The sequence below is a fragment of the Bombus vancouverensis genome, chromosome 5 (assembly GCF_051014615.1).
Source record: "Bombus vancouverensis nearcticus chromosome 5, iyBomVanc1_principal, whole genome shotgun sequence".
In the NCBI taxonomy this organism is placed as follows: domain Eukaryota; kingdom Metazoa; phylum Arthropoda; class Insecta; order Hymenoptera; family Apidae; genus Bombus; species Bombus vancouverensis.
Genome location: NC_134915.1, coordinates 14,998,252 through 15,011,354, shown reverse-complemented (window position 1 = coordinate 15,011,354; position 13,103 = coordinate 14,998,252). Strand labels below are relative to the sequence as shown.

General features: G+C 33.2%; 2 protein-coding genes and 1 long non-coding RNA gene across 6 annotated transcripts; 1 reads left to right on the top strand and 2 right to left on the bottom strand.

The window, feature by feature from the left end:
• Nucleotides 1-599: 599 nt before the first annotated feature.
• LOC117158994 (uncharacterized) lies at nt 600-4,768 on the bottom strand. Of its 2 annotated transcripts, none has more exons than XR_004464488.2 (3): nt 4,334-4,768; nt 4,182-4,267; nt 600-2,980 (listed from the first exon to the last, which is right to left on the bottom strand). It is a non-coding gene; the product is annotated as an uncharacterized LOC117158994 (long non-coding RNA). The 2 variants fall into 2 exon arrangements; XR_013058395.1 differs by having other exon boundaries at nt 3,207-4,267; nt 4,334-4,583.
• Nucleotides 4,769-6,364: 1,596 nt separating this feature from the next.
• Nucleotides 6,365-13,076, bottom strand: PI31 (Proteasome inhibitor 31 kDa). 3 transcript variants are annotated; one of them, XR_013058394.1, is made up of 7 exons: nt 12,789-13,076; nt 12,287-12,436; nt 11,938-12,194; nt 11,321-11,470; nt 11,098-11,240; nt 6,934-7,001; nt 6,365-6,564 (listed from the first exon to the last, which is right to left on the bottom strand). XR_013058394.1 is itself a non-coding variant. In XM_076618626.1 (6 exons), the coding sequence occupies exons 1-5, from the start codon at nt 12,933-12,935 to the stop codon at nt 11,114-11,116; spliced, it is 831 nt and encodes a 276-aa protein (XP_076474741.1). In that variant the 5' UTR covers nt 12,936-13,076; the 3' UTR covers nt 6,365-7,001; nt 11,098-11,113. The 3 variants fall into 3 exon arrangements, 2 of the variants coding, with proteins under 2 accessions (XP_076474741.1, XP_033194331.1); XM_076618626.1 differs by having other exon boundaries at nt 6,365-7,001; XM_033338440.2 differs by lacking the exons at nt 6,365-6,564; nt 6,934-7,001 and having other exon boundaries at nt 11,062-11,240; nt 12,789-13,074.
• Nucleotides 7,001-10,881, top strand: LOC117158992 (PRL-1 phosphatase). The gene is made up of 4 exons (XM_033338444.2): nt 7,001-7,338; nt 7,416-7,547; nt 7,629-7,795; nt 7,877-10,881. The coding sequence occupies exons 1-4, from the start codon at nt 7,222-7,224 to the stop codon at nt 7,986-7,988; spliced, it is 528 nt and encodes a 175-aa protein (XP_033194335.1). The 5' UTR covers nt 7,001-7,221; the 3' UTR covers nt 7,989-10,881.
• Nucleotides 13,077-13,103: the final 27 nt, after the last annotated feature.

Below are 13,103 nucleotides of genomic sequence, written 5' to 3'. Positions count from 1 at the left end.
TTCGAGAAAATCGACTTTGAATTTTCGCTGGGTACGCGTGCACTTTATCACGTCTCGTTATAACGGATCTCACTGTAGATCGTTGTCTCGATTGACGTTATTGTTTTAAATATTTTAATTTTTTTTTAATTTTTCCATCATTATAACGAGACGTGATAAAGTGCACGCGTACCGAGCCAAAATTCAAAGACGATTTTCTCGAAAACAAAGCCCCAAACGAAAAATTTTTATTCTATATTTTCGACTTCTTTTTTCGCGTAGAATCACCCCCTTTCCGCTTGTACCACCAGTTACCAACCACCTTGTATATAAAAGAACAAAGTATGTATATCCGTAACAAAGAATCGCAGAGTTTTTCACGTGTGATTTGTAGTATCTTTTTACTTTTAAGTATCCTTAAGCTTTTACAATAATACGTTTACATTTTGTTATACTTCTCTTGTTTTACGCCGCGTACGGCACTACGAAGACTCAGAAACGAGATGCACGAGAGCAAACAGCGTTCAAAGTTGGAAATTGCATCGACCGCTAACGCAATTACGAATCAAACATCGGTGGAAAGAAACGAACTGATTACAATCCGACACCATAGCCTGAAATACGTTTGTTTCGCGTGGTTTTCCTCTTTATGCTCGTAGAATCTTGATGCGAGATCAATGTTTAAATTTTCGAAATTGCAAATGGCGATATAATGTGCGTGTCCGGATCCAATTCGAAATATTCATTTTGTTCGTGAAAATGTTCTCTTTCCCCGTTGCCTGATGCGATAAGATCGAGTTGCAATAACAATTTTATTCTTGTCCAATAGTTTTCATTTGCTTGCATGACGTAATCGTTGCTTTAACGCGTTTCTTATCAATTACCAATAAAGAGATGCGTGCAACTTCATGGTAGGAAAATTGCACGAGTTCCAGCCGTGGCTGAAATATACGAACGTTTCCGAGTGTGTCGTATGATGTATGCTTCTGGATAAATTCGAGTTCGCGTCGAAATGAAAGTTCTCTTTTACCTTAGGACTTTGTTGGCTGGCGTTCGAGACTTAGACGCCAACCAACGACAAAACAGCAAATTGGTCGGAGTGATTAATTGTTCTAAGAATTCGGATCGCCTTGCGGCTCCTATTTTACGGACAATTGCTATCACTTGGTAATGACGAAACTTTTTGAAGAAGAGCTTTATTCGTTTATAGCAAGTGTACACAGGATTATTTTTAGTACACATTTTGGTGTATTTGCGTGAATGCGTGCATCGTAGTATCTGATGTCGAAAAGTAGAAGAAATACGAAGCTGTTTAGTTACAAACAGAATGAAAGAGAGTAAGGAAGATTGCACCTGCGGAGTCTCTGACGCTCCATATCGGCAACGCTTGTTACATATGCATTTCAAATAGATATTCCATGTTTTCACTGAATATACGTTTACAACAGATATCTTGTAATTTCTGTATACATTTTCGGATTTTTACGAAATTTCATCAATATAACCGTGACAGTGGTGTCTCGTTAACGTATTAAAGAAATTTTAAAATGTCTCCTACATTTAACACATACAACATAGACGTAAACGTCCTTCGTGGTAAACGTTGAAGTATTTCCAGGAGCGTATGCGCAAGAAATCGTTTAAAAAAAGAGCTTCCACGACGAATTACAATCGCAGTATCTACGCAAAGTCCACTTTGCTGGCGATTTCGCTCCAAAACGGAAGTTCTTATCGCTCATCGATTTCTATCGGATCACGACCACGTTGATAAGCGGAAAAAGAATTCCGCTTCCAGGAAGGGTGGGCTATTCTCTGTAATCGCAAAGTAAGCTCGCAGCGTAGTAGCTAGTATATTCGTGGCCGATTCAATTACTCTACTTAGAAGAACTACTTAGTAGAAGAAGAAGAAAAAAAAGAAGAACTCTACTTAGTAGAAAATAGAAACGTGAACGTGAAATATGTTCGATTGACTTTCATGGCGCTTTTAAGGATTGCGCTCTGTCAATACTAAAAAGACAAATTCTTCATTCTCTTAATTCTTTTACTATTCTGCATTCTAAGTCCGTAGAATATCGTGGTGGGGCTAACTTGTCAAAGTTAGAGTGACAAAGAGGTGATGGGGAAGTGTACATCTTAAAAAGAGAGGATTCGTAACAGAAACACTTGTTCGTGTTTGTTTTCTCACAGGAAAGCCAAAGAGTGCTTCTTCAGCTTTGCCTGATAAATCTATTTCAACTTTTTAAAGATCAAATATTTACTATGTTCTATGAACGCATCTCTTAATTATCGCTGAAGAATTACATCTAATTGAATTATGAAATTTATTAAATCTTATGCACCTGTGACAACAAAAGATTCTATTGAATTGATCAATTCAAACAGTTCGAGTCAAGCGACGTCCTAAGAAAACAGTTAACGTAAAACCGAAACATTGAGAAATCGCGTGAATCGATCAGACTCGAGATATTCTTTAACCTTAGAAAAATACAATTGGCTCGACGGTGTCTGAAATAACGCAACAGGGTTGCATTTCTCAGTGTAGTTTCTTAATTCCAGTTCCAACGTATCTCCTTAATTTATACGCTCGTGTATAATAATTCGGTCACGTGCCCGTGTGACTTATCTTTCTCAAACAGGGAACACCTGTATCCATTCTGCACGCTTCATTGAACTTACATATTGCTTTCTCGTGATAATATGCCCCGCCTTGTCTTGTGTCTAGACACTTCCAGAATTTTAGCGGGTAAAATATTATATAGCCAATGAAAACGAGAGGGACGTTTTGCGAATAAATATTTTCCACTCTTTGTATCCCAGAACGAAGACCGATTTCTCTGGAAAACAGATTGTCCGAGTTTCTGTACCTGCAAGAGGCCAAGGAGTTGATTTTTATCCAATTTAATCTCATTTCTAGGTCATTAACCTAAACTGCTCCCAAGCAGTACAAAAGTGAGGTTAGGTCGGCCGTATGTTCTTATGCGTCAAGTATTTGCACCTTAACCTAAAATAACATCACTGGATTATATATGATTATAATAATCTGTGTTGGATTAATAAAACAAGATATTCGATGTTAATTCTGTTCTTAACGTTTATCTATGAAGGGTTAAAGGCTTGACCATTAAAAGGTTAAGCAGTGAAAATGTCAAAAAAAGACTCGCGGATCGTAGACGATTTCTCGATTCTGCAAGATTTATTATAGTTCCGGGATTAAAGTGAGTGCATACATCGAAATGGGGAGAGGGGAATGCACAACGATGGCGAGTTTCACTTGTCTCGGATTGCGATATACGAGTGTAAAAAGATGAACGGTGCCCGCACGGCGTGTTCGTTTTCACTAGGGCTAACGTGTTCAGCGCTGAAGTAGGTTTCTAGGTTGATTTCAGTGAATCTTTTTTTTCCACCGACGCGACGCTCCACCGAAGGTGCTAACGGTAAAACCACGTATACGTGGCGACCTCTATACATATCTCATTCATCGACACAATTTACCTTTTTAAATTCACCTATTATACATATACATATTTCCAAACACGATATATTCTGGTTACTTTTGTAAAAATAATATAGTAAATGGAAGCAAAATATTTCAACATTAAGTACTGACATTATATAATCATAATATAAAGCATACAAAAATCTTCAGAATATTATTGGAACTCGGATGGCCACTGATAAATCTTTTTAAACCGAGAAATTGATTTTCTTTTTTCGTTTCTTACGAGGCTAGAACATTCTAATATTTCTTAAATGTTTCATGATTGATCGTATTCTGTTTATGTTCTCTGGAGATTTGTGTATGTAAGTCCTGGATTAACAGACGAGGCAGATTAATTTATATAAATAAATTAAAATCCAATTAGTTACAATTCGATTAATGCAATATTAACATAATCCGATTAATATAATGGAAACTTATTCATGCAATTAATGAAATCGCATATTGATTCAAGAATTCATAAATATTTATGAATTAGACAATGAAAATCAAAGATATTTAGCAGAAAATTGGAATAATCATGTTTTCTAAAAGATATACATAAAAAATGGTTGAAATTAGTCGCAAGGAGTAAAAAGACCCTACAATAGATCTTTCCGTTTCATTTATCTCATCTTACCACTATTTCCATTATTAATTAAAAGATTATTTATTGTAATATTATTTCTTTTCATTTATTTCATTTCGGCATCATTATCCTTACCTGAATATTTAAAAAATTCTAACGCGACGTTATTCGTTAAGGCTCCCTGATTTCTATCACGTATATTGTGTCTTAAATCAATTCATCTAGAAGTAAAATTGTTACAAATTTATTTCATTCATTCAATCAAAGTTGACGTAAGAATTGGTTACCTTTTCATTATCAATTGAGAACGTCGAAAGGGCCGACGTAAATTGAATAATAGACGTATAGGGTTGGCAAGATGGATTCGACCTTGAAGCGAGCGCATTGCGAAGCGTGGAGTCGCGTTGGTGGCTGTTCGTGTACCGGCTGCCAATTATTCTGGTTATTCCGGTACGTCGATCTGAGCGCTCTCACTTTTTCCTATCCGTCATCGCAGTTTGAGATGTTGCCGGCGTCTTCTGCTTCGGAAGCTTTCGTTACGTAAAAAGACGATTTCGTAAATCGTCTCGACATCCTGACGGAACGACGCGCCGCGCTATTCGTCGTGTACCCCGAAGTATCGACGCCTATATTTGTTCGATGTGCGTTTCAAATTCACAAACGTCCGTAAAGAGGCGACTGTCAGTCGAACGTATTTTCATTGCGCGATACCGACGATTGGCGTCGATACGTAACTCATTCGAGTAAATAACCTTGCTCTCGTGGAAAAAAAGCGTTCAAAGTGTAAATTATAAATTATAAATATCGCATTAAGTTGTGATACAGAAGTGTCGATCGTATTAAAATATATTATTGTGTTTCAATATTTCAGTACATACTTCCGTACTTACCTTCGCTTGATGAAAAGTAATTACAGCGAGAAGGTTTGAAAGACAAACTTTTTAATGTTGCTTTTTATAGAAAAAAATTTCACGTGTTCGATTATTAGTAAAAGTAATTTGTAGGAAGCAAATATGGCAGAACATATCTCTTTCTGCGTGCGTTCATATGTGAATTAAAAATTTTGATAAAAAATCATTAACGTAAAATACTTCAAATTAAATTCGAATAACGTGAATTCGATTAGTGAACGCGTTCTCGGAATGTTGACCTAGACATTTCTATTTGCGAGCAGTACAAATCCTTAAAACCAGATGCATAAAATGACGGAAGCACTTCTTCGAAACTAAACTGTCTGTTTCGCTTGGCATCTACGCAAAACTTTCGTGCCAAAGATAAGGAGAAAAGTCTTCTTTCTTCGGCGCTACTTGAAATCTTTTGAATTCAACACATTCAACAAGATCATGCGCAACTAGCGCCACCGATAAATTTAAAAGATTTCAACGCGACGTTAGTTTTACTTTTTCCTTGTGAACATATCCGTTTCTGTTGCTTATAATTAAATTGTAACTAAATGATCTAATCACAATTCATACCGTATAATCTATATATTTCGTAATAATATTTATATTCACCTTTCATTCAATTTTTTAATTGTATGCAATATTTTTCCATGTTACCATTTGCAAATAATTATTAACTAATTGAAGAAATCGTATAAACGTAATTTCGTTTCGTAATCGAAATTTTTACGAAACACGTAACCTTACTACTTTTATGATACAAATTTGAAAAAAATACGGGATAAAAATTAAACTTTGTATTTTTCGCAAGTATTCTCTTGCTACTAGTTTAGCATTTTTGAGTTGGAATATTGATTAATTAACAAAACATAGAAGAATAGAATTTTCTAAGATGCGTCATAGTCACAATATGCATATATACATCGTATCCTGGTTTTACATACAAGCTTTACCTCTAATCGATTTTACTCGAGCTTCGAGATGTCGACTAATGTCATTATGACAACGCAGATCCCCTGGAATTTGCGTAGTCGAGCAAACTTTTTTTCAGTGATAGAATTTGGTCTGCTGCATATTCGTAATGAATTATCGTGACAAAGTATTACGACAATTGTTTCGGATTTTTTGGGTGAGAATTGTAAGAATATTTATTACCTGTGCGGATACTTATGAAAATTGGCGCAAGATTTGGCACGTGTCAAACATTCACAACTTGTAATCGCTTTCTTGTTGGAAACAAATCGAAAATATCTTACAATGACCTGACGTAAAATCTCCGTTACTTTTATAAATATATCATTTTGCGTTTATTATTTTTTGAAAAATGCGTACGTCACGTTTTGTCTTCTGGACCTAACCTTCATTCATTTTACACGGACCAAATATTGTATAAAAGCAATAGTTTTTCAAGAAAAATTCAAGTAGAAAAATTAAATATATGTTTCTTTATAATATAATTGTTAATATATAACATAATTATGAAAATTGTGTTTATGTTACAGTTTCCTGGTGAGTGCATCCTCACATACATGGAGTTTCAGCTGGATAGTGCAGAATACTGCCAGGCTCAACACAAATAGAGAGACACGTCCAAATACCCTAGAATCTGCTAGGTACTATTAAAACAGAAACAAGGAAAAAACATCTTAATCAGGCAAAGAACAATTTTTTAATACTGGGATCATTGCCTCGAAGTCAGAAAATCATCAGCTAGTCATCACGCAAAACATAGAAGAATTAAATAGACTCAATTGTTAATTTACAATATTAAATGCAAGCATTGTAGTTACTGAGCGCACCTGATCCAGGCGCAGCCAGTGCCAAATAGGTAAGCATCAAAGTCAGTGATTTTTGTTATATATAAGCTGGATCGTGCAAGGGTTGTCACAGTGATCTCTTTTCAGATAATCTTCCGAATCGTAGTCAAGGATCCCAAGTGGGAATCGATCGCATATCAACAACGCCTAATGTAACGTAGCCCTCACCTTTTCAGCGAAATTTGCACCTTAACAACCCTCCTTGAGGTCTACATGTGAACCCATTGTTCTGTCCTCTGTAAAAAAATAACAAAGTATTCAATTAGTTAAATGAAAAACAACTTTATAAGACTGACATCTATGGGCTAAGTTGTCAAATTCAGCCTTTGTTGCTTCATATAGTGTGGCACATTGCAAAAATAAAGAGAAACAGTGTCGTACAAAATTATTAAAAACATAAAACTTAGAAGGATAAAAGGAGTAGGAGTTTTACACCACTTGTTGTCCAAAAAGGAAATGAGCAACATGAGGGTAAAGGATATCAGACCAGAACCCGCCGAGATCGAATACAAAAACATGAAGTTCCTTATTACTGATCGGCCCAATGATCAGACCATTCATACTTTTATTCAAGTACGTTTTTCACTTTTTTTCACACACAAATATTAATAAACCGTAGTACGATATAATAAACATTGTTCTTCTAACAGGAACTGAAAAAGCACAATGTTAAAGAAGTAGTGAGGGTCTGTGAACCAACGTACAAAGTTGAGGAACTTAAAACAGAAGGGATCAATGTCATAGACTTGGTATTTGATGATGGCACATTTCCACCAAATGAAGTAAACATTGTTTTGATAGTATTCTGAAAGTAATCACACAATATAATTTATTTGATTTTAATAACACAATTTTGATCATAGGTCATTGATGAATGGTTTGAGCTGCTAAAAAATCGATTTCGCGAGTCTCCTGATGCATGTGTAGCAGTACATTGTGTCGCAGGACTTGGTAGGGCACCAGTCTTAGTTGCACTTGCCCTTATTGAGTTGGGACTTAAATATGAAGATGCAGTTGCACTAATTAGGGAGTAAGTATATATTCATTCTGATTTATCTTTATGCCATTTCTTTATATATGAGGTAGATATAAATGTTGTTTACTTTTCCAGTAAAAGACGAGGCGCTATCAACTCAAAGCAGCTGGCCTATCTCGAAAAGTATCGTCCCAAATCTCGGTTGAAGCTCAAGAATGGACAAAAGAACTCCTGCTGCGTCCAATAGATCAAACGATTTCTTTGAAAAGTTACTAATTCATACTGATTGGTATACCTAATTGTATAGGTTTTCGCGCCTGATAACAAGAGACATACTGTATCAACTCAGTTCTGAAAGGCCTATCAATGGAAATGCAACTGTACTTATGTAACAATTTTAATAGTATATTTTGCACCGTCTGATTCTCCAGCATAAATGAAGCAGTTCAAGAGTAAAATAAATTGTGTATCATTATTTGCACTCTTCTTTTACGAAATTTTTGTATTTATTTTTGATACTAAATTGATATAAAATATTACAGAAAAGAAAAAGCCTTCTGAACATGGTATGAATAATAATAAAATTCGAATGGATCTGATCGTTTGTATAATTAATAAACAAAAAATGTAATCAACTTTAGTCACTTTAAGATTATTGTGTACAAGTATTCTAGAAGGCTGCATTTACTTGGTCCAATAAAATAAAATACACAATGTTACTAATTAATTTGTGAACATTAGTTAATATGTTATTTATGCAAGATACTTTAAGATACTTAAGATGGTTGGGGTAGACACCTTTGGATTAGTATGATTTGTAGTAAAATGTGGTTCCTTTGGTACTGCAACTGTACCCAGCCGTCATCAAATTTAGTTATTTAAAGATTTAGTGCAATAAGAAAATAACTCACGTTTTCCATAATGATTAAATGAAAGGAATAAATAAATGTTTTAAGCAATTCAATATATTTACTTTCAAATTGTAATTAAGTACATATTTTCTGCAGATGTTTTGCATATAACACAAGCAAGAAGAAACATGAGTGAACGCTGCGTTGTAAATATTCTTTAAATATTGTTTTTTATTTTATGATTATCACATCAAATTTGGTATACATTAGTAACAATCAACATAGAAATTGCAATACGCATTTCCATATACTTATCATACGTGAATAAATTTTCGAGCTTTGTATGAAATAAAACGATTTGCACAAAAATTAGCAAATTTTTTTGAAACTATCAAGCATTAATTTTGAAAATATAACAAACAAAAGGAACATTGCGTTGCATTTCCAATGGCATGCCGAATTGATGAGTGTTCTTAACTCTTACTGAACTTGAAATCTGCGTTAACTTGAAATAACGAATATTACGAAACAAAGTGAAGAAAAAAAATCACTCCAGAGTTATATATCACTTTTATCGTAGCTTAACGGCAATTTCACCAAAATTTTTAAAAAAACACCCACTTTTATTCGATAAATTTTAAAAGGCTGCATACGCATTTTGTGTGGAGCATATATTGTAATCGTAATCGCAATTTTGGTAAAATTGTCGGTGATGCTGTACGCCACACTAAACTGTGTTCAGAAGATAGAAAAAAAATTCGCTCCTAAACTAATGAATGTAATATTTAGATCATTTCATGTGTCTGCAGATTTAACGTGAATGTACGTTTTCTGTATATAATTATGATACATGAATTGCGTTCATAATCGTTTCTCGTGCTTATAGCTAAGGTTGCGTGATATGCTGACGAACTATCATAGTCGATGTTCGTATTTTTTTCCTGTCCCAGTTTTTGGTAATTAGCGTGTAAGAAACCCAGATGAAATTTTTGTACGGAACTGTTAACTAAATAATGAATTTAATTGCACGATACGCCAATAATAAGATATATTCGTCCTTTTTGTGCATAACTTTTAAGTACCATTGTATAACCACTGTACATTCACCATAATCGCAGACTCGAAATGAAATTTGAACCTGGTACAGCTACTTTTTTGTAATGTTAAAAAAACTGCAATATTTTTTACCAGAGGATGGGACGAGGGACATTCGTAAAAAAAAAGAAAAATTATCGAGTCTTAGATCCGAAAATGAATAATTTTCTAATTATTCAATTTCTTTTCTCTATCTCCTTAGGTTTATTGTTAACAATTGATGACGATCGGTGAAATGTTCTTAATTTCTCTTTTCTTTACAATGAACTTCTTTTTTTATTTTAAGTAAGATATTGATACTTTAATTAGGTATACCTACTAGCAATTCATCGTAAAAGTTACCATCAAATTTTTGTCATGTGAAATTTAATTTTGCAAATCGATTCACTTCTTCAAGCGGTTATACTTCACTGTCTGAAGTAGTTACGTTTATGAATGAAGATATTTTATCTGTGATACATTTTTTGCGAAAAAAAGGCGAAAATTAGAAAGGACATCAAATGATTGGACTTATTGCAGAACGTGGTATCTACGAAAAATGATATTTAAGGATCTTTTTCACGATTGACCAGAATTGTAATCCACAGTTAAATCGAATAGTCAATTGGTATTCATAGATCTTATTTAAAATTGTATTTAGGAATATGTTTTGATCTGAATATTTATTATATCGCGTATTCACAGAGTATTAATAGAGGAAAGAAAGAAAGATTTCGTTCTCGAAGAATTGAATCGAAACGCTGTGTCAAATTTTATTTTATTATTCAGAAAATGAAAAATGAGCTACAAAATGCACGAAATGTTTCGTTTAATCGCTGCTATTTTATAAACGGTGATCATGAACATTCGTTTCATATGATTTTATTTTAAGAAAAATATAAAAAAATAATAGTGTTTCAATTCATATAAATAATAAAGAACAGGAACAACTTAGGTAGCAAAGAAATCCTCTATTTTGAACCGACGTAATGAAGTAAGAACAGTCACTCCTTTCGAATCGATTATGCAAAAAATAAATTTAACGAGTTAGCGCAATTTAAACAAGGATTATGATTATTGTATATTTGATTTATTAATGTAATTTCCTACCTAATGCTGTATTAAAGACATTAATTAAATTAAATGAAAAATTTTGTTATATTGTAAAACATCAGTAATGAAATAAAAAAGAATGGAAGTCGTTTTGTGAAGAAACATTTTGTGATGTATCATTTATGTGCCTGATGCGTTGCAAAATAAAATGTTTCGTTACAACTTTTCTTTTGCAAATGAGTGAAATCATTTATTTCAGATAGCTTCGTTATACTACAGTCTTTTTTCTTCCTCTTTTATAAAATTAGAAGTATTTCACGAATATAATAATCTGCACGAAAGTAAGGTTTAGGTAAGTATACTTGTTTTATTTCTTACATTTTGTTCTGTCGTTTTACATAAACATGTCGTCGTATCCTGGTGGAGGTAAGTGGTCGTTGTCTGGATCACGACGTGGTCTTGGTTGATTAATATCTGGCGGGCCAAAAGGATCAAATTTTGCAAATGGTGGTACTGCACCTCTATAATAAGATAATAACGAAAATGGCGGTGTTAATACAAATAAAAACATATCTTTTATATTTCTTTATTATTTACTTACGGTGGTAGTCTACCAGGAACTCCTAAACCAGGTCTAGATGGATTCATACGATTACGTTGTGATGAAAATGGATCAAAAATCATACCACTACCCTGGGCAAATGGGTTTAAATCTGCGGCGCCTACCCTTAAAGGATCAGCATCACGGTTCCTTCAAAATTTTAAACAAACATAAAATATTCAACATAAAATATTGGCATAAAGTTACTGTTTGCTTTACATAATGTTCCTGTAGTATTGCAAAAAGAATATAATTATTTTAGGCATGTCATGGAGAGAGTAAAAATGTTTATACCAATCACGTTTGCAGGACCAATTGTATTCGTAAAATGTAAGATTTTTAATTCTCAAGACAATTGCTTTTTCATGCTTGAAATTAAATGGTAAAGATTTAAAATTCAAAAATTGATGAAAAGTCGTCCAGATTTATATCATCGGAATTATGAAAATTCTGTAAAGATGTTTCAAACATGTTATTTGTAAATTTAATGTATTAAAATCGCATCGATTCTTCTCTTTTTATCTCCCTGTCAGCCTTTATTATACAAAGATGATAACAGACATTTCTTTTTATATAAAATTACTCATAGTTTTCTTATGAATCGATGCGAATATTACCATGGATATGATGCAGACGACGGACGTGTCGACTCTCCTACCCTTAATGGATTGTCTCTTGATTGATCATTCGTAAAGCTTGTTTGAGTAGAATTTACGACCATATTGCCAGGAATCAATGCGTGTATAAGATCTTCTTGAATCACATTTATAACATTTTGATATGAAGGTATTACAGATTCTAAATCTCCATGAAGTTCATTTACAGTCTGATTAATTGGAAATTGAACATTGGACACATTTTGATCATCAACTTTCTGCAAAATAAAATATTTACAGTTATTATTTTGTCATTGTAGGTAAGACAGATTGCTTTATAATGCGTAACATATTATGTAGTTTAAATTACCAACAAATTTATAAGTAAATCTTCGTCAGACTTTATACCATGAAATATGAACAATTTGCTGTCCTTTATATAACGTAATGCATAATTTGGACGTGTGTTCCATCCTTCTGGAAGTAACTGCGATCCTTTTTCTGTTGGTTCAAATGCTTTCTAATACAAAAAAAAAAATAAAACCTTTTATAATTATCACTAGAAGATTACTCTATTCCTACAATTTTTATATATATTATAATAGTGCTGGGATAGAAGTTTCACTGTACTATCTTCAAGCTTATACAATGACAATATTTCTATCTACATTAAAATCGTATTATAAATCATTTATTACATTGGACATGCCGAAACGAAGATCAGTACAGGTTATGCACTACAAAATTTCAATAAGGACTTATATATGTACCTTCTTTTTTAATTATACGAATAAATTTGCAAAAAAAATATTACTACATAAAGCATTAGAATTGCGCAATATTTCACAAAGCACTGTTTTTTAACAACTTACAGAATCGCCGATTCCAATACATCTGAATCCATATTTTATAAGATACCAATGAACGAATAATATTAAAACATCCTCCTTTTTTGTAATCTGATTATTATATATTTCTTGTACCAGTTCAAAGCCAAAGACATTCCTTGTATCACCCATTTTGGTATCTGAGTGACAGATGAGTTTTGAAGTTTATAAGTTTACGCCATTGGTGTTTGGATGCAATTGACGATTTATTTTCCGGAACCGGTATAATGTTTCAACGATTACCCATTATTAATTTAAAAAATGTTGAATTGTATTTTAAATCATCGCAATATATCGCCA